This window comes from Porites lutea, chromosome 4, assembly GCF_958299795.1.
Source record: "Porites lutea chromosome 4, jaPorLute2.1, whole genome shotgun sequence".
NCBI lineage: Eukaryota > Metazoa > Cnidaria > Anthozoa > Scleractinia > Poritidae > Porites > Porites lutea.
Window position 1 is genome coordinate 42,016,305 of NC_133204.1, and position 24,694 is coordinate 42,040,998.

The 24,694-nt window shown below is 39.3% G+C and overlaps 1 protein-coding gene across 2 annotated transcripts; it reads right to left on the reverse strand.

Annotated features, from left to right (window-relative positions):
- Positions 1 to 129: 129 nt before the first annotated feature.
- LOC140933639 (uncharacterized) lies at positions 130 to 23,336 on the reverse strand. 2 transcript variants are annotated; one of them, XM_073383242.1, is made up of 25 exons: positions 22,498 to 23,336; positions 22,304 to 22,397; positions 22,095 to 22,192; positions 19,315 to 19,445; positions 18,990 to 19,019; positions 18,741 to 18,868; positions 18,232 to 18,283; positions 17,841 to 17,911; positions 17,660 to 17,717; positions 16,900 to 16,997; positions 15,914 to 15,990; positions 15,087 to 15,168; positions 14,911 to 15,007; positions 14,496 to 14,614; positions 13,785 to 13,875; positions 13,127 to 13,291; positions 12,372 to 12,522; positions 12,061 to 12,195; positions 9,164 to 9,596; positions 7,932 to 8,893; positions 5,165 to 7,048; positions 4,508 to 4,646; positions 3,612 to 3,788; positions 3,168 to 3,259; positions 130 to 1,729 (listed from the first exon to the last, which is right to left on the reverse strand). In XM_073383242.1, exons 1-25 carry the CDS (start codon positions 22,614 to 22,616, stop codon positions 1,576 to 1,578), a joined length of 5,637 nt encoding a protein of 1,878 aa, XP_073239343.1. In that variant the 5' UTR covers positions 22,617 to 23,336; the 3' UTR covers positions 130 to 1,575. The 2 variants fall into 2 exon arrangements, with proteins under 2 accessions (XP_073239343.1, XP_073239344.1); XM_073383243.1 differs by having other exon boundaries at positions 16,900 to 16,994; positions 22,498 to 23,335.
- Positions 23,337 to 24,694: the final 1,358 nt, after the last annotated feature.

Below are 24,694 nucleotides of genomic sequence, written 5' to 3' on the forward strand. Positions count from 1 at the left end.
AATCAATCATGGGCTCCAAGGATGTACAAAGTTTGGAGATTTCTATCTCTTCCATCATTAAAACAGAAAAGAAACAAAGTAAAGCCATTTCACTCTGAATCGTATTGAAATGGACAACAAAACCACAAATCTTGATGGTACAAAACTTTATTCAGTAAAGCGATACTACTCCACTGTAACGGCATGAACGGCGTAAAAAATTGACACCGTGTGTAGGATTTCGGTATTTAAATATCTAAATAAGGCTACAGGAAATCCGACAACCGGCGACAAGTTCTTAATCGAAAAAAAGCACAACGTTTGTACTCTCTGTACATTATGTTACCACGTATAAATAAGGCAAAATGATTATATACAAACATGAATGTGTAACCGCTTTGAAAATATGAGCAAGCAAATTCGCGCTCAGTGCCCAACTAAACTAACAGAGTGGCCGTAAAAACAGTTCGTCAATTATCCCGACAATTTTATTTTGGCATAGACTAACTCGATAATCTGTATCTCAATAAACCTTCACGGATTGGTAATAAACGCACCATTTTGGTGCGTTTTGTGGAAACACTGTTTAAGATCTATATCACAAGAGTACTGTACAAAATAATTATATTAATCATGCTTAAGATCTTTGAATTAAGATTGTACTTATAACTTATTGTACTAATTGTACTTATGGTAAGTGCATCTGATTGTGTGTTAACGTATACCATTATCTTATCAACCTATGTCCAACCTTTTACAAACAAGAAAACCCCCTTATTGCATGTGATCAGATGTAAAGTATTTTCCAACCAGTATAACAACTGGGGCGACTAAAGAATCACTGCGCAACTAACATTTTTCAGCAGCCTAACCTTCTAACGTCTGGGCACAAAAAAGACATACGACTCACTCACTTCAATCATACGTAAAGAAAATACGACGTATCAGCAATTGCTTTGACGACAGTGCTCTCTGTCAAAATCGAAGAAATTAAACTAGTCCTCAGGTTGTTCGATTCTGACCACAAATATCCAGTTTCCTTCCATAGCTACCTACCGTTTCTGTGGACTTAACTAGGGACAAGTGAGTACAAAATTGTGTACGTGTCAGACAAAATTGTATGCTTGTCAGACCCCGTTGATTTTTTAGATCGATCTTCTTGGGCATCAAGATGAATGTGTCCAAATCATTAGAAGAGGTTATTAAAAGGGTTACAAGAAGATTTTCTATACAGAGACAGTTATGACTATAATATGTTATATATAATGCTCTAGATCGATCCAAGAGGCTAGTTCCGCGCTGCCATCTGTCTAGCGCCCAGATGAAGAGTTATATTCTGTTATATATTATTCTCTAGAAGGATGAGATTAGGGAGTTTAAGCAGTGACGTTTTTCAGTGATGCAGGTCAACCGAACGTGAACCTTTTTTCTTTTAATACGCTTTGACGCTACCAAATTTGGATTCCTAATTGTGCTAAACTCCAAGAATTTGTTCAAAAAAATCACAGCCGAAGAGTGCAAAACGTCCACTTCCGGTTGACGTATGTCGCTCAAAAACGTCGTTGCTTAAATTCCCTAATAAGTAGTCCAGAACTGTTATCTCTCTAGCGCCCAAATGAAGGTGTTCGAGTCACTGGAAGAGGCTTTTCTGTGGGGAGACAACTCCGAAAGACAGGCGGCTACAGCATGAGCAGCTTCGGAGTTTGACATGGCCACAATTGACAAGTGACTTTCGTGTCGTCTCAGCATACTGCAGGTAGAACAAAAAAGACCGTTAAAGAGGGTGCAAATGGAGTCAAAACATTAAAAATGTCACTAAAGATTTTGACAAAATATTTCTCCAGGGTACACCCAAAATGTATAAGAAAAGTGTGCAGAATACACCGTGACAAATTGATGTAAAAAATAAACGCCCACTTCTAAATAAACGCCCCCTGTCTAATACACGCCTCCTGTGAGAAATACTCCAAAATACTAGTAATCAGAAAAAAGGAGTAATTCATTCAGTTTCCTGTTTGATTAACCAGGGTTTGCGTATTTCATCTTGTTCAATGTCAAGATCAAAGTAAGGACAGACTAATGATGGCAACACAATAACCCTGAGCGAGGATTCTGACATCGTTGTTGGGAGCTGAAAGAGCGATATGGGCTCCTAGACGGCCTAGACATATCAATGGACGGAGTGGATATTCCGCTCTTTTTTTAACTCTCTTGATATTTTTGCCGAAAGCATACAGTATTAGTTTTTTTGAGCTTGTTACAGTTATGAAAATAAACGCCCCTCTCGCTTAGACCCCTGAAATTAAATAGACGCCCCGGGCGTTTATTAGGTCGTTTACGGTACATATGATCCCTATTGGCGCCACCCAAATGACACATGCAAATTCGAGAAACCCCCAGATTTTATCTCCAAACAAACAGAAAACCTATAGCTTTCAAGTGAAAGTACTGCTAAAAAGTTTCAGCTGAAAGGTCACATCACAGGATTTGGTCTCCAGACTTGAGAGTTAGTAGCATCCTCTGTGTCAAATTGATTGACACAGTGAAAAGGCAAATTTAAGACTAAGAGAGTAAGAGTGAATCTCTAGGTGCGCCTAACTCTCAGGTTAGGTTTAAGCAAACTTAAGTTGTCGTAGTGATCGACCTGCATCAGCGCAATGCATCAATTACGCTTCAACGGAAGCGGCCCTGGTAACGTAACATGATCCGTAGCCGGGTAGGGCTACTAATGGTGCATTCGGATCAGAATCAGTGATGCGAGATCACTCGGATCATAGCCATCAAAGGAACCGACGAATATAACCTGGGAAAGGATTAAACGGTTTTTTTGATGTATCATGGTCGACTGACCTCGGATCACTGATCCTAATCTGGATCATCCCATATGACCGCAAACTTTTCAAAAGTCCATCTCTGAAAAGTTTGCAATAGACTCCATATTAAGTTGTCATGGTAGTAAGTGGGTCTGTTAGGGGATGATAAAGATTGGGTGAGTAAGGGGACTCTAAATACTGAGAGCCAGGCTTTTAGCCAGACAATGCAGAAAACTGGCCGTCCAGAAGGCATGTTTTCCCATAAAATTATAAGAGATTAAGTAAGTGTATTTTCCTTGCATTTCTTCCAAAAATGGGCGTCCATAGGACGGCTGGACACCCTTCTGACTAAACCCTTGCTGAAAACAAACGTACCTTCTCGCCAAAGCAGAATATTGGGCGACGTTTCTAAGGACAAGCGCTGCAGTTAGTCTTACTGTCTTAGTCAGTGGTGTCTCTTCCTCGCCCTAATAATGCAAACAAGTATGATAGGACATTACGAATTACATGCAAACTTCTGCCTTGGTGTTAGAGCACCTGCTGTCACCAAATGTTGTCATGTCAATCGGAAAAATCGAAAGACAGAAAAAAAAGCTCACAAAATGACACGATAGTTTTCGCAACACTTGCAAAAATTCAAGTTTGCCCCTAACTGCCTAGAAGGGGAGTGTAACGATGAAATTGGACAGGGAACGAGCAACGAACATGACTCTCGCCTAGTTCGTGTTACATGGGGCCTCAATGCCTGCTTTTTGAGCCCACGAAAACTGAAGTTCGTTATATAAACCTAAACAAATAACCTCTCTACACTGCTTTTACCTGAAATGATTGAAGCATCCGAGCTAGAAAGTGATAGGCTGGTACAAAGGTCGTTTTCTGATTTGGAGGCGGAGCCTGCGGCTGAGGAGGAGGCTGGACCGGGGGAGGCTGGTGCTGAGCTGGAGCTGCCTGTGGCGGTAGAGTACTGGGAACTGGTGATGGCTCACTGTGCTTTTGCTGGAATAAAATATACCTTATTATGCTTCAAAAGTATTTATTTGCCTAGAACTCTACACACCACACAACCTGGAGGTGACTGCATCACCGGGCCAAAAAAGTTACCGCACTGCAAGAAATTAAGTCGCTGCATTTTTTACCCCTTGTGATATCTTTATCATCAGCAGAAGCAATGGAATGATAATATAGAATCATTTTTTCCTCTTGAATAACAAACGCATATCTTAACGCGCTAGAAAATATCGCTAATGTTTGTGCAAGACAAATCGTTGGATATTCCGCCAAGTTGACATCCATCGTCATCTGCGCCTTAGTTACTGGGCGACTAAAACAATCAGATTACAGGCAGAGAACAATGAAGAGCAAACTGATGATTAAAAAGTTACCAATACAGGTAATCGTCTTTTAGACTTAAAAGTTCTGTATTTTCTGTTGTCTAGAATAAACAGGTTCCACGGCAATTTCTTGTATTGGCAGAATTAATCATCTGTTTGCTCCCCGCCCCAAGAGAAACCACGTGACATTGCTTTTATCTCATCGGTCCTTACGCAAAGATGGCGATTGTATCATGAATAAGGTCTGTTCACTGTCCACTTAACAGTAATCCGATTCCTTAGTACTTTTCAAGTGGTCCAGTTTAACGTGTAAGAACGACTCCTCATTTTTTACTACATTAATTGGTATATAACGCACGTATAAACAACATTTGACTTGCTAACCTGCAAATGAAAGAGCAGAGAGGAACGTGAGCGGCGAACAGGCGGACATCCTTCCCACATACACGACAAAACCAAGCTGTCTCTAGGAACATGTTCTTTTACCACGTGCGAGAACAGATCTTTACTTGTATCAAACGAGCTAGTTAAGGAGAAAAATAAGTCAAGGTTACCATTGAATAAACTGCATATCTTATTACTTAAAGTGTACTCGTGTTAGAGTCACATCTGAAGAAAAAGTTCTAAGACAAAATGCATGTATTTGGTGGAAAGTGCAAACAGATCTATTAAAAAATGACTTTAAAAACAGAAACGGAAATCCACATATTTTTCAATTAACTTCTTCAGAAACTTCAGAGAGAATGGGTAAAAGCTTTGGGTGCAGTGATTTCTGGGATCGCTTGGGTGGACAAGCGATGTTATGATTGGTCGATGGTATTCAAGGCAACCAATAACCAATCACAAGTAACGCTTGTCCGCCCAAACGATCCCAGACGTCGTTGCGCCGAAAGCTTGTACTCATTTCCCTTGTAGATTCTAGCATGGACAATGCCAACAGGAAATTCCAGTAGACAATAATAAGATTTAAATCATAAATCATGCGTTCCTTCATTCATTTAACAGACGATCTAGTCAGTTATACCTCTATAAACGCATTACCTGAAGCAAGTAGCCCACCGACATCTGTATGGTTTAAATGACATGACTGGAGGTACAACAGAGTCAGACAGGTGTCCCTTTGCAGGTAGAGTGGAAGGAAATTCCTGTGAGCCAGCTATGACTGGATTGGACGCCGCCGCTACTGGGTTTTGCACCCCAGGCTGCACAGTCTGCTGATATTGTGAAGGCTGCTGTCTACTCTGAGATGCACAAGTAGTGTCGTACATGACTGAAGCTGGAGTGGCACTAATTTGAGTCCTTATGTCTGGATAAACATTCACAGTTTTTTGCTGGTACCCCGAAGGTAGCGAAACGTTTGGAGGTCCAGAAGGTACTTGTGCTCCAGCTACAGCATTCTGCTGTAAAACAACCTGCCCAACCCGTTGCGAATTTCTTTCCACTAAACCTAGCTGTTGTTGAACTCCAGTCTGTGCCCAAGCAACTGACTGAATTCCTCCACTGGAATCAGCATTCACTCTTGGTAAAGACGTTTGAATCGAGGGCGCTCCTTGAAAAGGAGGTCGTACTGACAAAGGCTGCTGCACGCCTGATCCTTGAATCCCAGGAGCTATACTGTTAATGGTACTAGGACCGTGTGACCCAGGCAATGTATTTTGAAGCGCACCAGATCGATTCATTACAGCTGGGGGTTCCTGAGCAGTTCTCACTCGCTGCGGGTTAGACTGAATATTCTGATGTTGAAAAACACGCTTTTGACTCGCGACTGTTGTTAACTGAGACTCTGTGCTGCTTATATTATCCAAAGGCGGCCTAATACCTACATGCTGCGGCGTGAGACCCTGTTGTGAGTAACCAGGCAATCTCTGCTGAACATCAGGAGCAATTCGTTGATTAACATATCCCAGTTTTGACGTTTGAGAAACAGTGTTTGTAGCATTCCAAGTAGAATTTACGGCAGATGGATTCCTACTGATAGCAACATTGACAGCTCCTTCGTGAAGTCTTTGTGTATCTGATCTAACTGAGGGAGGTATTGGAATTTTTCCTTGTTGTTCTGTAACGACCGAAGAAGCTCCTTTTACATTTAGCACATTACCACTGTCGTGAAAAGGTGCTTCAGTAAAAGTAGGCATCTTTGACGACTGTACAGGGTGAGTTCCTTCAGTGCCATTCTCCATTGGATCAATTCTAAGATCTCCTTGTAGGACATCACTAAACAGCCCCGTGTCAGTATCACTTTCCTCCAGATATTTCCCGAAATCCGAGTTTGTTTCACTTCCGAACAAATCTGGCGAAGAAGCTTTGCTGCCGCTGAGTCTCTCTCCATCAGAAGCCAAAAGGTCCAAGTCAGAAGCATCAATACCGCAAACCCCATTCAGGGGCAACCGAAGATCTTTGTCCAAGAGTTTATCCATGAGCTTATTTCTTGGATCTCCCTTGATGTCACCATTGACAAGATGCGTTGGACTGCCAGTCCTAGAGGGTACAGATGTCGAGTTGTCCAGTTCACTTTCTAGCGATGACATTCTCTTCTCCAGCCTCGGTCTCTTTGCAGGACCACAATCACCGCCGATACTGTTGTCTCTTCGGCCATTGAGATTTTCCTCGACCGTTTCATGCATCATGTGTGCATTCAAGTCTCTTTTTAAACTGCCATTGCTAGAGGGGTGACTTCCCTGTGGCTTTTGAGGATTACCGGTATTTGATGCAAATAACTCACCACGACTATGTTGTACAATGTCAACTTGATTTGTTGGGATATCATGAGTTGTCCGTGCATTTTCAGAGTATACTGAGTGGTTTGTTCTATTTTTATTTTCCACCACTACAATTTGCTGCTCCTCTGCACCGTCTAAGAGCCCTGATGAAACAACGTCGGCAGCTCGTTCTTCCTGTGCTATGAGAACGACGCCTTCTGGCCGCCTATAACAAAACAAAAAATCTGTTACAGGTGACAAAGTAGCAGCAATTGCTGAGAGGGAAAGTGAGAAGTAGTGTTATTCAAGAAAACTTCAAGTTGAGACTACTAAAGTTAACAAACAGCCAAGGTAAAACAAAAACGAAAACATCACAGTGGAATCCCGATTATTCCAACAACCTGGGAAAAGAAAAGTGGTTCGAATTATCAGGAGGTTTTGAAAACCTTGGAGTAAAATTACAGTGTTTGACTGGCGAAGGGAGTTAGATTTGGTCCGAATCATTGGTAATTAGCTGAGGGTTTAGCAGTTTAATCAGTAATCAATCTGAGGGTTCGGGAAATTGGGATTATATTCTAAGTTGAACATGGAAGACGCTTACCAAGGTAGCAACAAGCCTAGCTATTGGGGAACAGTGGGGTTTATTGATCATACTAATAACTACTTTGATGGTGGACAGAATGAAAAAAGAGTGGAATCACATGAAAACAAGTGAGAGAGAATAATTGGACAGAGGGCATTGGCCTGGTTAGGTGAATTTCACTGCAGTTATTTTTAGAGTTGTAATTAAACGGAAGTCTGATTCCAGAGACGTCTGCACAATTTAATCGATCGTTTGAAACGTCATCAAGTCCACCCACAACAGCCTCAAAGGAAACAATGCAGAAAATTGTAATGGTGACTGTTGAATTCTCTCTTGACAACACTGAATAAAAGTTTCTTGACTCTTCAAAAACCAACTTTTGATTAATTCAAGCATTAAATTGGTCTAAAAATAACTTTGGTGAAATTCACATATCCCAAGGGCTAGACTAAGCATTTTCCTCTCTCTTCCATTATTCTCTCTTGCAACAACGAAGAGTTTCACACAAACAGAAAAGAACTTTAACCTGGTTGATTGTCTACTATCTTGCCCAACTGCAGTCTGAGTCAATCCACCATGTACATCCTGCTGAGAACGAGAAAACGGTTGCCCACTTGGCAAGTTGGGAGGGACCAGTGGAGACCGGGCTATGTTGAGGGGTGGTACTTGTGGCTGGAAGTTCTGCCTCCCAGCATCAGACTGCTGGAGTGGAGAGCTAGGAACTGGCCTGGCATGTCTTCCAATAGCAACGGTATTGGGAGGAATTTGTTGTCTAGCTTGGTACTGCTGTGAAAGCTGCACAGTCATTTCTGGGGCAGGCTTTGGGGCTAGAGGTGGATAGTTCCCGTAGTATGTAGGTCGGCTGTTGTATGCGGGTGGAGCAGGTCTTATGTTATGCTGCTGAGGATAGGGAGGCGGTGACTGCTGGTAACCTGCTGGTGGTTCTGCAGCTAAAGACGGCCTTCGCACTGAACTTGTTGGAGGTGTTGTCTGAGCTGGTTGAGCAGTAGAGGGTTGTATAGGCCTAGGAGGTACAAGTGGAGACCTAGACAAAAGGCTTTGTGGGGGACGGTTATTTCCAGTCATACCAACAGTCGCACCCTGAGGAGGCTTTGCCATCAATTGTGCACCAGGCACTGCCATCCTTTGACCCGGCAACATTGGCACAGTCTGTGGCTGAATTCCCTGAGCAGGATAAGTGGTTTGTTGTTTCTCCTCTCTGAGTGGACCTGGACTTGGAGGAGGTAAGGAAGTTCTTTGTACTGCCTGCCCTTGACTATGATATTGAATGGATTGTGTACCTTGGCCTGGCAGCGAATTCAATCCCTCCACACTTGCTCTACGCATGGCTGTGATTCTTTCAAGAGGTTGCTCATTGCCTGTTGAAGCAATGGTCCTCTGTATCTGCCCTGCCATCATCTGCCTACAATCAGTAGCTGTTTTGGACACTTGTTGCTGGATGGTTGCCGCTGGATACTGTCTAATACCCTGATCAGTGAAAAAAGCAAACCAACATCAAGAGATTACACAAAAGGATAAATGCATTAAAAAAAACGAAAAGAAATTAAGGAGATGATTATATACTATTGTAGAAAAAAATTCCCTAAACCACTGTGAAAAGCTAAACTTCGGTGAAAAATTTGGGAAACCTTTATTCATCTTCAAAATATTTTTTAGCACACACATGTGTTCCAAACTAGCGTGCAGGTAGTTAAACCCGTGCTTGGGACTTAAGAGTCACAGGGTTAAAAAAAATACCTGATCAGGAGTTGTTGACATGTTTCCTTGGTTGGAAAAGCTTGGTCTTCTAGGCACTCGAACCATTCCAGGTTGATGCTGCTGCTGCTGACTTCCTCCTGCAAACTGTGAAGGTCGCTGCTCAACTGTTCTTGTCATGGACTGCACGGGTGTTGGCTGTGCAGCAACTGCATTTTGCTGCCGAGGATTCCATGCAGGCTGCAATTGACTCTGAACAGGTAGGGTAGGGGTTCTAGAGATACTTTGTTGTCCTGGGGATACTCTGTGTCCTGCTGAATGGGGACTCGCAGCACTAGGTTGTCTAGCTGTAGCTGGTGAGTCAGTACGGGTTTCGACCGGGAGAGGGTTAGCTCTTCTTTTTATCCCAGCTAGAACATATTGCGCATTATCCCCTGACTGCACTCTTCGAAGCTGGCCATCAGGGAAAGCCAATCTGCAATTGCAAAAGGAAAACTGAGTTCTTTACCCAAAGCCAACTGTATCTTACCATTCATGCTTAGGTTTTTTCTCTTTGAGGGTGATGGAATTGAGGGCGAAGCCGTAAAAGCAAGCTGCAAAGCACCAAGAAAGACGTTCACTCAGCATATTTATGCTTCTCACCGCTGGTGAGCAAGAAGACTTCTGGTATCCAGGGTAACTGTATCTAGGTAGCACCTGTATATGGGTATCATTGATTGTTTTACTGCTACTGTAACTTGTTACCAATAGCCTTCATTATACTTAGTTGGCCTTTTGCAACAGCTGGTCACATGATCAACTTTCTCACATGATCATTTTTCTCTATTAAACTCATCACCAATAGATGAGATTGGGCGCTGCTGCCCACAAGGTTGATGGAGCCAGCCAATGCTTGAGCTTGAGAAAGGAGGTATGCATGGTAACCTTGCAAGCGGCCCGCACTAGGTACTGTCACACTGAACTGTTCAGTGGGAATACTCACAAACAAATACTTACCCTGCAATGAAAAAAACTGGGAGGGTTGGGAAAAACACAGCACACAAACGGCAAGCAAGCAACAAGGCTATAGCAAAGACACTTTGTGAAGAACCGCAAGCAAACGACTGTGTATGCAAATCACTAGGTGCCCTGCTAGAGGCTATCATGCTGCCCCCGGCATAGTACAGAAAACTGCTAACCAGCATTGGTTCAAAAATAACTTTGCCTAAATAATTTACATTTAAGCCCCATTTACACGGCCGAAAATTTTTGGCACGGCTTGGATGAAAAAAGTACGCGTACCAAAAAAATTGGTTCGGCACGCATAGATTTAGTCGTGTAAACGACTTTGGCCCATCCCTGCCGGAGCAAAATTTCACCCGTGCTCGGACCATGTCAAGAGGTAGTCCGAGCACGGATAAAACTGGTACGTGATCCTGAAAATCTAGCCCAGCTCGGATAAAGTGTGCAGTGTAAACGATTAGCCGTGCTGAGCTAATTTTTCTCTGATGAGCCTTCGTGCCTTTAACCAAAAATATAAAATATAAAATATTAAATATAAACCAAAAGTTCAATAAACATGACAGTGGTTTAATGACCACACGTTAGTTCATTGATGAGCGTGGACAACATGCAGCTGCGGGGGAAATAGCCACAAATACGTTAGAATTTTTTAATATAAATGTGTAGTATTAACTAAGTGGTAAATACTTTTTCGTTAGTTCAGTGTGTTCAATAACCACACAATAATTCAATAACCGCACCAGTATTCAATGACCACCCATTTGTTCCTTGTGCGTAGACTACATGCAGCTGTGGGAATTCTAAGAACTTTTCGTCCACCATGTTTTTACAGAGGAAGCATCATGCGCACTAGGCAAGAATCGAGTACGCTGGCCGACATGCTGAGCCTTTTACCCGTACCAAATCATAATTTCACATCGTTTAGCACGGTAGAAAAAAGAACGTGTAAATGAGTAATCAGTACTATTTTTTTGGTACGCGTACCACTTTCATCCAAGCCGCGCCAAAAATTTTCCGCCGTGTAAATGGGGCTTTAATGACATGACACAAAAATGATTCTTTTTTTGAAAAAATAGCTGAACTACAAAATGTTCAGGCTTACATCTCAAAAGAAGTGAGTGCTTTGGCCGCCGAAAAATTAAGGGGATTTGTATGGGAAGAACCACTCTTGGAGGGGGCAGCTGTACACAAGCTACCACTCTTCCTACCCAGTCATGGATCACCGGTTTTCCATACAGACCCTTGTAAAAAGCTTTTATATCCATCCCAATCTTCCCTATAATAAGGCACCCTTTCTTTTGAAAGAGGTTAATAATAGATATTTTACCTGGGAGGTAAGAAAGCAGGGTTGTCAAAAGTAGCCGGCTGCCAGTGAAAATCGCCGCCTACTTGGTTAGTACTGGCCGGCTACTCTGCTTGGAATTTCTTTACAGATGGTGTTTTTTAAATAAAATATCCCTGGACTAGCCACTTACTTTGACAACTCAGCCATCTACTTCAAAACTTTCTGACAACCCTGAAGAAAGGCTTTGTCAATCTTTAATTACCACTAAGGGGCAAACTCACCTAAACTCTTCTGGTGACCAAAATGCGAATAGTGTTATAATAATATTACTATCTTACTTGCGCTTTTCACAAACATGCGAATTCTGAAGTTCAAAAGCCAACTGATGATTGCATTTTTCGCTGCCGTCAATCATCTTAACGGACCTCTTAGGAAACAAAACTTTACTTTGACGGGTTCAAAAGGTCAAGGTTTGTGATTTGTGATTGGTGGATTTCGATCCGTTTTATGTGTTTCTGTGTTTCAAGGTTCGTTGCTTGTGATCATAATTGTGATTGACGGAAGCGAAAAACGCAATTGTGAAGGCAGCTTTTGAACTTTAGAGTTCGCATGTTTGTGAAAAGCTCAGTAAATCACAGAAGATTAAGCTTACTTGATAATTCTATTAAATGCTGTTGCATTTAGAATCCCTATTCTGGCCAACTTGCTACAAGATGATAGGTAGTCAGCATAGATGTCAATGCGGGACACAGAACTGCCGGGACAAGACTCATAAGTTCCTTGCAACCTGTAATACAGTAATGGAATTGTAAAAAATAAAAAGTTACCAGAACTAAGAATACTGTCTAAAAGCAGAAGGGAAGGTATTATCTCCTACATGCACATGCAGGAACAGCACGGACACATGAGTGGTACTAATACTGTGTCACACATTGCATCTTGTGTTCAGACGTTTAGACTCACCAGTTATAAGTGAATGTCTCTGGTTCTATCTCAGTTCCAGTTGTTTTGATTGGCACTGGGCTGGGCGATGGGCTGCGTATTGGACCAGGTGAAGGGCTAGATGGTGGTGCTTGGTGCTGAACGACTGGCTCCTTAGGTTGCTGTGGAACAACTAAGCAACAACAAAAAATACTCTGAATTAAGACGTATTCAAAAGTATGATTATCCCAACCAGTGAATCAGCTGGTTTGGAAATTCTGGTTTGTAATGCAATATTGAACATCCCTTTAATAAAATGCTCTGCACCAACTGTTCAGATTACATATATATTTATGTTTCTAAAGCTTACAGCTTTGGGTGGCAACTAACTGAAGCCTGTAATCATAATCATTAGCTTGGTCGAAAACGGGCATGCATGGGCTGCTAAGACACGGAGCATTTTCACATTTTGTGGACTTCCAGCAAAAATTATAAGAATGTACAAAATGTGTGTTATGCTAGGCAAAGTTTAAATCACATGGAGTTTCCCTGCAAAGGGTAATTTATTCACACATTTATGAAAAGGGCACAATTGATCCTCAGTGAGCTTTGTCATCTAGGCTTATGATGGTTTACACTGTATATCGATAATTTTTTGTCACTTTCAAAAATCTCCCTACTAAACCTATCCTCCTCATTCTAAACATACCTCCTACACTCATTAACCTTTGGTTATTTCTAGCCTGGATATAACTTTTTAAAGTACAGCAATACTAAAGAAAGACTAAAGTAAAGACCTGGCATTGGAGATGACTGTGGTTTGGGTGTTGCTGGGGATGGCATGGCAGCTTGCATGGCTGGTTGCACAGCAGCAGGCACTCTTTTTTCCAAGATTTGCACCTCTGATAAGGCTTCTGGACCAAAGCATTCTGCATCCATAGTCACCAAACACACCAAAACATCTGCACAAAGTAAAAAGCCCTTTGTTAAGAATCATTAAAACAAGGCAAAACAAAATAATGATGACGATGATGATCAGTAAGACTATTATACAGATGATGCCGATGATGATGATGATGATGATGATGATGATGAACATTGTTTGAAGTTAAAAGGCATTAAAGGTATTCAATCAGAATGATCTTGATTGCTTAAATTCTACACCTGAGTTGTGCCGAGGGTGACAATGCTATCCACTGGATAAATCACTACTTAGCAGATAAGCATAAGTAGAACAAGAATAAATATTGTATTATCCAATGGATAAAGCTTTTCCAGAAACCAATGCTATACTATCCTTAAAATAACTGGAACTGGAGAAACAAGACCACATTGATGTGTACATACAAGAACAGCCCATAATAATATAAGGATAAAACTAAAGGGAAAAAGCAATCAAGGATTAAAACAGTTTATGTGGAGTGAACATACACATGCATCAAACCATTCACCTACCTATACTGTGATGAACCTCGGCAATGTGATCTGAGGTCACTTGGCCAACTCCCGAGAGATTGTACAATGATTCCAGCGAAGATAACACCAACTGAAACAGACATGGAATTTCAAGAATAATTTCTACCATGCAAATTTATGCAGCTGTTGTTTATTGCTGTTTAGGTGCTGTAGCAAGGAAGAATTTCTACAAATGAACAAGTAACTCTTAATAACTAAATACACAAATAAATAAATAAATAAATAAACTTCCAGATACTTGTATGTGGAATGCGCAAAATTACAGAGGCAAGGAAAACCCAGTGAACAACAACTGCCATACACCTTCTTCTATGAGCTTATAAAACAAACTTAATATTTCCAGTCCATCTTTTTGTAGTCCTATTTTCTTTGACACTCTTCAAAACAAACCCTCACTTCCCACCTCAACAGGTCCAATTAGACAAAGTCAACCGTATTTTGAAAGTTACACAAACTGGACATTGAACAAAACAGGTTGGTATTTTTCAACAAAGTTCTAGCTTAAAGTAAGAAAATAAGTGGCCCCCTATTTTGTTTATCACAAGTGGTGTATTCTAAGTAGGTTAATGGCTTTCTAGCGAGGACTGAACTGGACTTCAAGAACAAACAAACAATGGCTTAGAACACCATTTTGTTAAACACTATTTTAGTAACCAGCCCAATGATATTTTTTTAAGTTTCGTACATTACCTGAACATCACTGACAATCAGAACTTTGATGAGGGACTGATATGCTTCAGGTTCAAGGCCACCTTCTATGACCTCATCATTTCCCTCAAGGGTACACAACTTGCCCAAGACATCCATGGCTATCAACAGCAATGAGATTTAGATTCAGATTCAGATTTACTGTTTTGCACTTTTATCAGCCGTTACTTTTGTTTAAGGTAAAGCAGAGTAAAATATTCCCAGTCGTCCGGTCGTCCCAGATTACAATCTTGTACGGATGATTAAGATAACTTTCAAAAGTCGCCCTTTGGACGAGTGTGGTTTTGCTCAACCAAAAAATCTTTTCAAAAATTCGCATAGGAAGGGGGCAAATTTTACATGAACGACTTGGAATTCAGTTAAGAAAAAATTATACACTCTTTTTTAAAAAACTTACCATTTGTGACATGGTATCGATCTTTGTGATCCAAAAAGAAATGAAGCATCTGAAAGAACATCTGAGTATTGGATGATTCTATGGGCTCCAATAACATCTGTTTGTATGAAAAGAAAATCATGCATAAACAACACTATCCTTTCAAAAAAAACAGAATGTTAATCTTGTAGATTTACCTTTTCTGCCAAGTTTGACAGAGTCTCCCAGGCCATTCTTTGAAGAAATCCATGTTCACTACAGATACACTGTATAAGAAATCTGCAAAAAGGCAACAAAAAGTCACTCAATACTTTCCACAAGAAAACCATAGGGAGTGAACCTCCTCATTACTGATTATCTACCTAAAGCACCATGCTGACAATTATCCACGCATTCGAAAGATGTTTCAACCAAGGGCTAACATTTTGAACTTCTTGAAAATGTGATATCGCATTAGTGTAGGTTACAACAAGACAAAGATCTGCAGGCAATGACCCCAGCACCTGAGGCAGGTTGCATAAAGCTGCTTACAATGAAATGTGAATTTTCTGTGATTGTTTCCTCTCTTCAGGAGGAATTCTTTAGCCCTTTTTTGTTTCCCATGCTAGAAATTCCACTTTAGCCAAGTTTTCTAAGACAGGGTACAACAAAACTCTCCCAAACAAAGAGACTGGACTAACAGGAAATTTGCACTGTTTATCTTACATTTCTTTTTAATGCAAATGGCTGAGGATCGTTGCTGACGGTCACGTGAATAGGTGGATAACAAGACAGTTGTCAATTTTAAGAATACCTAGGCACTTTTAATGGCCAAAAGATATCATAATTTCAAAATGAAATCCATAATATTGTAACAATATTTCAGTCAATATTTTCACAAGCCAGCTGTCTATGTGGAAATGATGAGAGACATATGACTAAGTGTGAATAGCAAGCAAAATGTGCTCTGAGAGGTCTAAAAAAAGGAGGGATTCTCTTCCATATCCCAATTCAGAAAGTAACAATTTTATCACGACAGTCTTACCTCAAACACAAAGGATGACTTGCAAGGACACTAGCATTTGTGTCATCAAATGAGAAGTTATAGAGGATCATTCCAACCTACAAAAGGAAGTTGAAAAATTGATGACAAGGCCTGACACCATTGCTTACTTACAATAAGGCTCAGTTCAAACATCAATCTTTTCATGAATCGAACCTAATCCCTTCAATTAAGTATATGAAAAGATCAACGTTTGAATCAATTAAGTTCAACATATCTAATTTGGGTCGGCTCATGAATTATGATCGAGTGGCCCACATGGGAATTTCGACTGTGGAGTGACTTTGTTTTAAACATCGAACTTCTCATGTGCCAAACAAAAGGAATAAATAACTAAAATTTATTTTCACTTGCAAGCATTTCAGACCATTGAACATGATTCGTAAAAATGAATTGAGTCCGACTAATTAAGTTCGACATCTGAATCAACCATTGACCTTATATCATTTGGGTCCACCTAAATTGGCATTAAGTTCGGTACATGAAAGATCAACATTTGAACTGGGCCTAATTGTAAACCACTGACAAAGACAGTGTGATGGCGCAGAGAGGAGTGTTATCATAATATGTCAAGCACTCAAAATAACACCACTGTTTTTCTATCTCCACTGTTTACACCTATAACATGAAATGAAACAGATGGGCTAGAGTGGAGAAACAAGAACTATTAAGATGCGGCCCACATTGGCAAATAATATTATTCTGTTCTAATATGAAAAAGAGACTGGACAGAACCTTATTCTTACTACTTTTTCTGCATACATAATTTTTGGCAAAAAGGAGGCTCAATTTTGACAGTATTATTTTTAACATTGCAAAAAAATGAGAACAAAAGTGCAATAAAATTCAAGATCACTCGCCACATAACAAGGACGTACTGGAAAATTTCAAACATCTGGTTCATTGAAGACAATTCACAACAAGGGCTGAACTTGCATTTAAAATTCTAAATTGTTTTGTGTAATAACCTGGGAAATCCTCTGACATTCAACGTCTTTTGCTCCAACTTTTCTTCTTACAGGATGAAAAAGTGCCTCTACATCAGTAGCATTTGGTCCCTCATCTGCTAAGAACCATGAGACCAAAATTTGAACTTAGATGTGTAAAAACTGATACTTGAAACAGCAATATTGTAAGCTAGAGTTCACACATCAAAGGAAACCCAATAAGGTTCCAAAATACAAAACAATACAGAGCTGAGTGTGAAAAACAGTAGGACCATTAAATATCCAATGTGTCTCTAGAAGGCTCGTTTTCTAGCCTGTTCCATGCGTTCAGATCATGGGGATGGTGCAAAGAGATGTAAGTGGAAGAAAATGGCGAGGGGGTGGGGCAGGAGGTTAGAGCAAGGGAACGCCCGTAGTACTTTTTAGCAAAAGCTTGTTCTCGAATACCAGATTCTAGTATACCCTATTATTGGTCTATTTTGACAGCTCTTGTCTTGGGAGATAGATAGATAGATAGATTGCCTTTATTTTAAAATGATAAGTATTAAAGATACATGAGCTTGTGGGGTCGTTTGCAATTAACTAGCCACTAAATAAACTAAAAACTAAAATCTAGTTATATTTTAACAGACAAAAACATTCGAACATAAATTAGCGATATTTACAAAAGTGACAGGAGAGAGGCAAAGGGAAGCCTAAAAATCATCCCATAACTCTACCCATTATGTCAAAGAATCTAATACAACTAATCTAAATAGGAATTATTAAAACTTGTACATACCATTTTTGCTGCAGAGGATCTCCCGAACTCCTTCAACTTTTAAGTTATCTTTCCAAAACTGTCGAAAACAAGTTTTAAGTTTATATTACCCAACCAGGTTTAACAAAGAAATAACATTCAATGCTACATGGTAATCATTTTTGTTCACTATAGAGCTGGAAACCTGCATTTCATACATTACCTTCACAAAATCTCTTTCCATGTGCTGCTTTAAGTACCAATCTTCATACAGTTCTTTTAATCCATGGGAATCTAGAGAAATATTAACACAATTTCTTTTAAGATGACAGTGAAAATAAGTAACCAAACAAAAGCTTGGAAAACGGCAAGGAAATACGCTTTACATAAGATACTAAACTACTGCAACCTTGTAGGGTGAAAATAAAGACAGGCTGGGGTTATTAAAAATTTTGTTCTCAGTGAAGTCAGGATAGCACAATAATCCTCTGGAAGTTTTGAAACATTATTGTTTCTTTTCAGATATTGCATCTTTGCAAGACTTTTCTGACAACGAGGATATATTTCTAGTTAAACTACTTCTCCCGTTTCTTTTTGCATGAACTTCTGCATACCTTCTGAAAATATCCCAGTGTGTGCCAACAATGTATCTATTACTGCTGGAGCCTAAATGAAATAAATCAAGTCACATAAGGAAAAGCGTTAGCATCAAAAAATGAAACTAAGTATAGTCTTTTGGTGATAAAATTGTCTTCTAAGTTGTAGAGAGTTTTTACTGTCACGCAATTAAAAATTATATTTGAAACCGCTCAACAAAACAAGAAAATGAAATGTTACAGAAGACTCATAAATACATGTTACAGGTCAAATTTGATTTCAGGTTAATTTTGATTTAATCTGATAATCAACCTAGGTTAAAACCTTTTAATCAGAAGTCAAATTTCAAACCTGTAACATGTACAATATTTCCAAGTTTCAGGTCTGAGCGGCGCACTGTTTCTCACTTATTCTCTGAGAAGTTTTATGGGCCTGCACATAATTGTCGGTTTTTGTAGGTCCTTTCCTGATTAACTATTGATTCATAGAAGGATTTCAAGAGGAGGTAAATTCATTCTTATCATACCTTGCTCAGGTTAAAAACTGAGTTGCTAACATTTGACAACAGCATACAAATGTTAATGGCAAAATCCACTTCATTAGGCATGCCACATTGAAGAGAGAGAACAAGTTTATCAAAGTTCCTTGATGGATCTGCAATCAAAATTCCATTGATGGTACATTAAAATAAAATTTTGAAGTAATGGGCTTCTGTATCAAAACAACTTCAACCAGTCACACATAGCAATGCAAAACACGCACTTGAAAACAATACCTTTACTTGTAGAAATGACAGAAACATAGTCTGGAAAAAAAAAAGCAAAAGGTGAGAAAAGGTATGCCCATCAATGATATTAATAAAATAATATTTAAATATCCCACAACATAATACTTTTTATCAGTATAGCTACGTTAGTCACGAAGCCTTACATATAAATACGGTAGAAGCCCTCATAAGTGGACACCCTCAGGATGTGGCCGTTTACGAGAACAGGTCTTGCATGTAGCCACTAGAGGTGAAAGGGTTTGAAGGCCTCTTATGGGGGCTTACCCAACAACAAATAAATACTGGAATGCAATTTAGAATATTAGTGGGGTACCTGCAGCTGCCACCGTGGGTATATGAGTTGAAAATGAGCCTCCTACAACTGGAGTGTGGGGTCTTCCAGCAGAAAGAACATCTTCTGCATCTTCCCCAAAGAAGTTGATTCTCTCAAAGCTTTCCAAGTAACTGAAAGAGTGAAATGAAAGCAGACTTACTCAATGATATGATCCTTAATTTTCCATTAGTTTTCTCTTCACTTGCAAAAAAGTAAGGTACCTGATTGGGATTTGTGTGGTATATAATTAAACCTAAATACAAAGGAACCTCAATAACTCAAACTTGGATAACTCGAATTCTCCACTAACTTGAACTCAATTTCCTTTCCCTTGATCAAAATTTCAGTGAAATTAACCCCAACAACTTGAATTCCCCACTACCTCGAATAGTTTTTCGTTTCCCTTCAGAGTTCGAGTTACCACGGTTCTACTGTACTATTAGTATTTCACATAGACCTTAATCTCACTTAATTTCAAGAGTTTTCAATTTCGCAATTTGGGAAAAATCGTGAAATTTAATACTTGCGATATCTAAAAATCTCTAAAAATTCACTAAATATCCCTATAAATCCCTAAAAATCACGAAATTAAATACTCAAAAAATATGGCTCATGATTTTTCCCAAATTTAATACTTGCGAAATTAGGTGAGAATAAGGTATATAAGATCACTCAATTCAGCAAGAGGTCAAAAACCATCAGGACAAGACCAGTAATTTTCATAACTTTTTTTAATGGTCTCTATGATGTATGACTTCTATTTCCCAGAATCCAGTTTCATTACTCATGAAATGCAAAAATATTTTACATTTCCCAAGCCATGACACTTGATTCTCAAAAACAAAAGTCAAACAAATAGTTACGGTAACAATTTCTAAAGTGCTTTGAGCACTTCACTTCATAGGTGGTGGAACTAGAAAAAACATTTTCTCAACTCAAATTTTGAGTTGTATGGCTTGCTCGCAACCTACTGAACAAAAAGCTACACTGAGTTAAATCAAGCCACAGAGGCCTGCTTTAATTTCTTCAATATCAGTGTATTCACAATTCACAATCAAAGATCTAAGCATTTATCATTTCACAGGGAGCACTCGAGTTACAATTCACAGAATGATTTTTCATTTTCCAGTAAACTACACCCCTACTTCATTTAGTACTGACAAAAAAAACACAGGTAAAATGCTCTTTTTCTAATCACTAGAGTTAAACTGACCAAATACATACTCTGAAATACCCAGGCTTGTCATGTAACAATAGTCATTTGGCTACTTAATAAACTGTTAGTCACTATTTGTCATTGATTGCAGCTGTTGTAGACTTAACCCTAAATTTTTTTTCCTTGAACATGCAAGAATAATTTTGTTGCCATTTAATAATCATTCAAGAAGAAAATAAGCAGCTTTGAAACATTGTTCTGTTCTGTCTCAAGAACTTCTTTTTTTGCCACATTTTTCTTTTTTTTTTAATGGATGAAATGTAACAAATTAATGTGAAGAAATATAAAAGAAATTACAACTTGTATTTAAGGAAGTTCAAGAAATACTTCACTGATATGACAACACAAGCTTTAATTTTACCAGCAACCAGGGGTATGACATCAAATGTAAACATTGATTTTTAGAATTAGTAACAATCATTAAAACTGAGATGCATTTCTTAATCATTGTAAATTTTCCTTCTATTTTCTCAATAGAAATGTGGAAGTGAGGAAGGTTTTGGAATAGGAAAGTTCAAAAATCGTGTAAGCTTTTCAACTGGGTATTTTCCTTTACATGGTAACAGAAGTCTCCTCTTTCTCTATCAAAATTCTTCAATGAGTTGTGCCAAGCTTATTGTATCTACTAAAATAAGAATCTAAACAAATGCGTTTGAGTAAGAGATATCTTACTTAATCTCTGAATAATTCTCTCAAAAAACTTCACCTCGTCTGTGTTTCTTACAAAGGTACGAAAGCCTCGATGTTCGACTTAGGCCAAACTGATGGACAATAATTATATTGTTTTACGTAGCACGTTTTCATTTGCATAATGAGATTTAATGCCATAAAACCATTTTAAAGCTTGCTTCCTGCATGGCTCAAGGGAATTATTTCTTTTTCAGGATAAAGCTAAAACCACGAACGACAAGAAGTCGTGAAGTTTTCAGATCGTTAAAAAATATTCGATAACAATGCACATAGTCACACACAAAGAAGTAGTAGTCCATTGTCAGTGGTTTTTTCTTTCTTTATCCGATATCTTTCAACAAGGATACATATTATTTTGAAGGAATATCATCGCTAGAGTCAAGAATACCGGAAATAACCCCGTGAAAACAAATCAATCATAAAATTATGTAAAAGATTAAGCTTACGAGAATTTTAGGAAACACACTGCTAAAAGAAACTGCTATTATCAAGGCATCCCCGGGCATAAAGACCTAACTTTGTTTCCCAAACTTTCACCGACTCTTCAAAAATTCCAGTGCTGGCAAACAAATGAAATACACCTTGCATTACGATGGAGAAAATGTCAAGGCAAATAACAGATTTTATGTGGCTAACGGAAGTTTCCAAGTGTATAATCTTATCACCAGCACACTCGTTGTAACGTGACTTTACAAGAATCGTTAGAGAGATTCTTGCTCGAGGTAATGTGACTTTTGTCAGCCAAAATGCACCATTCAAGAGGTACAGACGTAACGTATCCCCTAAATTTTCTTTAAACGTCAGTTAATTGAAAGGTTAGAGTCCTAAATGTACACAACTTTGGACGTGAATGGAAGGCTTGTGTTTCACTTACCGAGAATAATGTTGCCGTAAAGCGAAAGCAGCATTTGTACAGGTCGGCGGTAAATTAAAAACTTCGGCGATGTCTCGCCAAGTTTTCCCTTCCGTGACCTAGGATATGGACAGATACCGTTCAAGTCACATCTCAGTGGTTCGTAAGACGAAAGAATCGACGAAGACCATTATAAAATTTGAACAAAACGCGGGAATCTAGCCACCTACCTTCACCCAACCACCGGCCAATGTAACTTTACGGTACAGAAGATACAAGTCCAAATATTGCCCTCCTAACCACGGCAAACGTCTAAACGGCGTCCTAGGCGACAAAGTATAGGATAAAATTATCTTTAAGTATTGCGGAAATAACACACAAAATATCCGTGGCAAGAAAACCTCCAAACATTCACTAAGCTCACCCTTTGGACTCGTGGAAGTTCTTCAACTTTGTCATGAATGCATTGTACTCTTTCTCGTAGGTTAGAGAGTCTACACCCAAATGTTGGGCCATTTTTTGAAAATGCGAGGGTTGAAACATGGTGTTCCTGGTTCAATCACCCCTTGTAATGAAGCACAAAGTTGTGTGCCAGTAAAAAGGAGGGAGTTTTAAATTTCGACTCTTACGCGAGTGAACCAATCACTGAATCTCGCCGATCCATACAACGGATCCAAAACAGGCCAACAAATCTCTGCTTTTCTAAATTTCTCGCACAAAAAATAATCCAATACTAGTTCCAAAGTAAAGGCAATTCAAATTCAATAAGATTTAAAAATCGTTCTAAGCAAAATTCCTCAAAGTTTTCGCCAGAATTTACGCGACCAGTGGACCACGGCCATTGTCAATGAATCGATTACCTCAGTCCATCATAAATAAAAGCAAAACTGCATGAAAGGTGAATCGCCGCATACGGCTCGTCGCAAAAACACACAAAGGGACGTCCGTGCACGAACAAATTGACCTGTTCCTTGACAATTTACTCAAACTTCCACAGTAAAAGCCAGAAAAATTCTTGAATGCGCCACAACCGCTGTCCTTCCCGCTTCTTGGTCTAAAAGCCGTTCTACGGCAGGTATAACAATGTTTTCGATTCCAAAATAAGTAGCACAGCTAACAGAATTATTCCCTTTGTACGCTGGTAATAACGTTACCACAAGAAACGGTTCCATAAGCAAGGAAATTCTCCCATTTCAAACAGTATAACACGATCGCATTCATCGCATCGAGCCTGAACTTTTACTTCAAACACGAGATCCAGCTCACTAAAGCGCTGAGCGCACAGGTAGTAAGAGGTTACTTGCAATCTTCGATGTTTCATCAAAATTTTGAAATTCTTTAACAACCATTATTTAGAATCTTCCTCTAAGAGTCAGAATGCACCTAACTGAATTGAAGTAGAATATTTTGAGAACCAAAAATGGTTTATGCGAATTTATATTGAAGATTTCTTTTTAATATTTTTACGATCTATAATGATTTTCTCACAACTGTTCAAGCAATTCGTTATTAGGCTCTAGAGGGGGGGTGCGACTATTGTCCCTATTTAGGCAGCACGAATTGGCGAATTTCGTGACTTCGTGACTCTTCGCGCCTGAAGTTCTTAGTGTGAGAAACAAAAGGAAATTTGAAACAAGGAAGGAGTTTCATAAAATTTTGTTCAAAAAATCGCAACTGCTTCTAGTTTACCTTTCGCAAAACCATAAACCAAAAGGGTGTTTCCTACATCGAGAAGCAATTTTTAACCTGTTATCCCCTCTGTGCGTCCTGGGTGCACTGGCTGAACATGGCTGAAGAACGAAACATCGTGATTTCAGTTTCACCTGGGAACCATTCAACTGTTTCCCATCTTGAATTATTCTTACGTCCATAGTTATATACTGTTTGAATAGTATTTTTATTAAGGCATTCGTGACTATGTATGAGAGAAGTACTTTACTAAAACAGTCTGTAGTTGGCAAGCTCAGGGAGTTTGGGAGAACCAGCCCAGCACTGTACTGTTACCGCTAAAAATAACCTTCCTTCTTTGACTCAACCACATCGTAATCCGAGCGGGCCTGCGCTGCAGACTAAATCTAGAGTTGGTACGGGTTAGAATTGGTGATGATTATAGTCGATCATATGATCGATATAAAATTTTCACTCGTTACAGTCACGTGATGTCTGGTACGAGCACCTCCTGAGTAAGTTACTGCAACAAGGTACCGGCTGAATGATCTCTCTAAAGTTGTGTGATATCCTGATTGAAACACATTTACTTTTTAATTCTTCCATTTTTTAAGTTCAGACCAGAGTCACATTTTATCCCTCGAATTTGTCTTACAATAGAACCAAGATCATCAAGATAGAACACAAGGCAAGTATTTCTAGATCTGATTCCTGTACGTTTATTCTCTGGTTCCCGGGACTTAAAGATCTATATTACCTCGGTTGTTGAAAAGTTGGATAGCGCTATCTAACGGATAAATCACTATCCTACGGATTAGTATTAGGGAAATCAATTGCACTATCCACTGGATAGAGATTTATCCAGTGGATAGAGCTATCCACCTTTTGAACAACTGGGGCCTCATAGAGAATTGGCAGAGTTATTTACGTCGCAAGTTCTTTTTTTTGCTTAG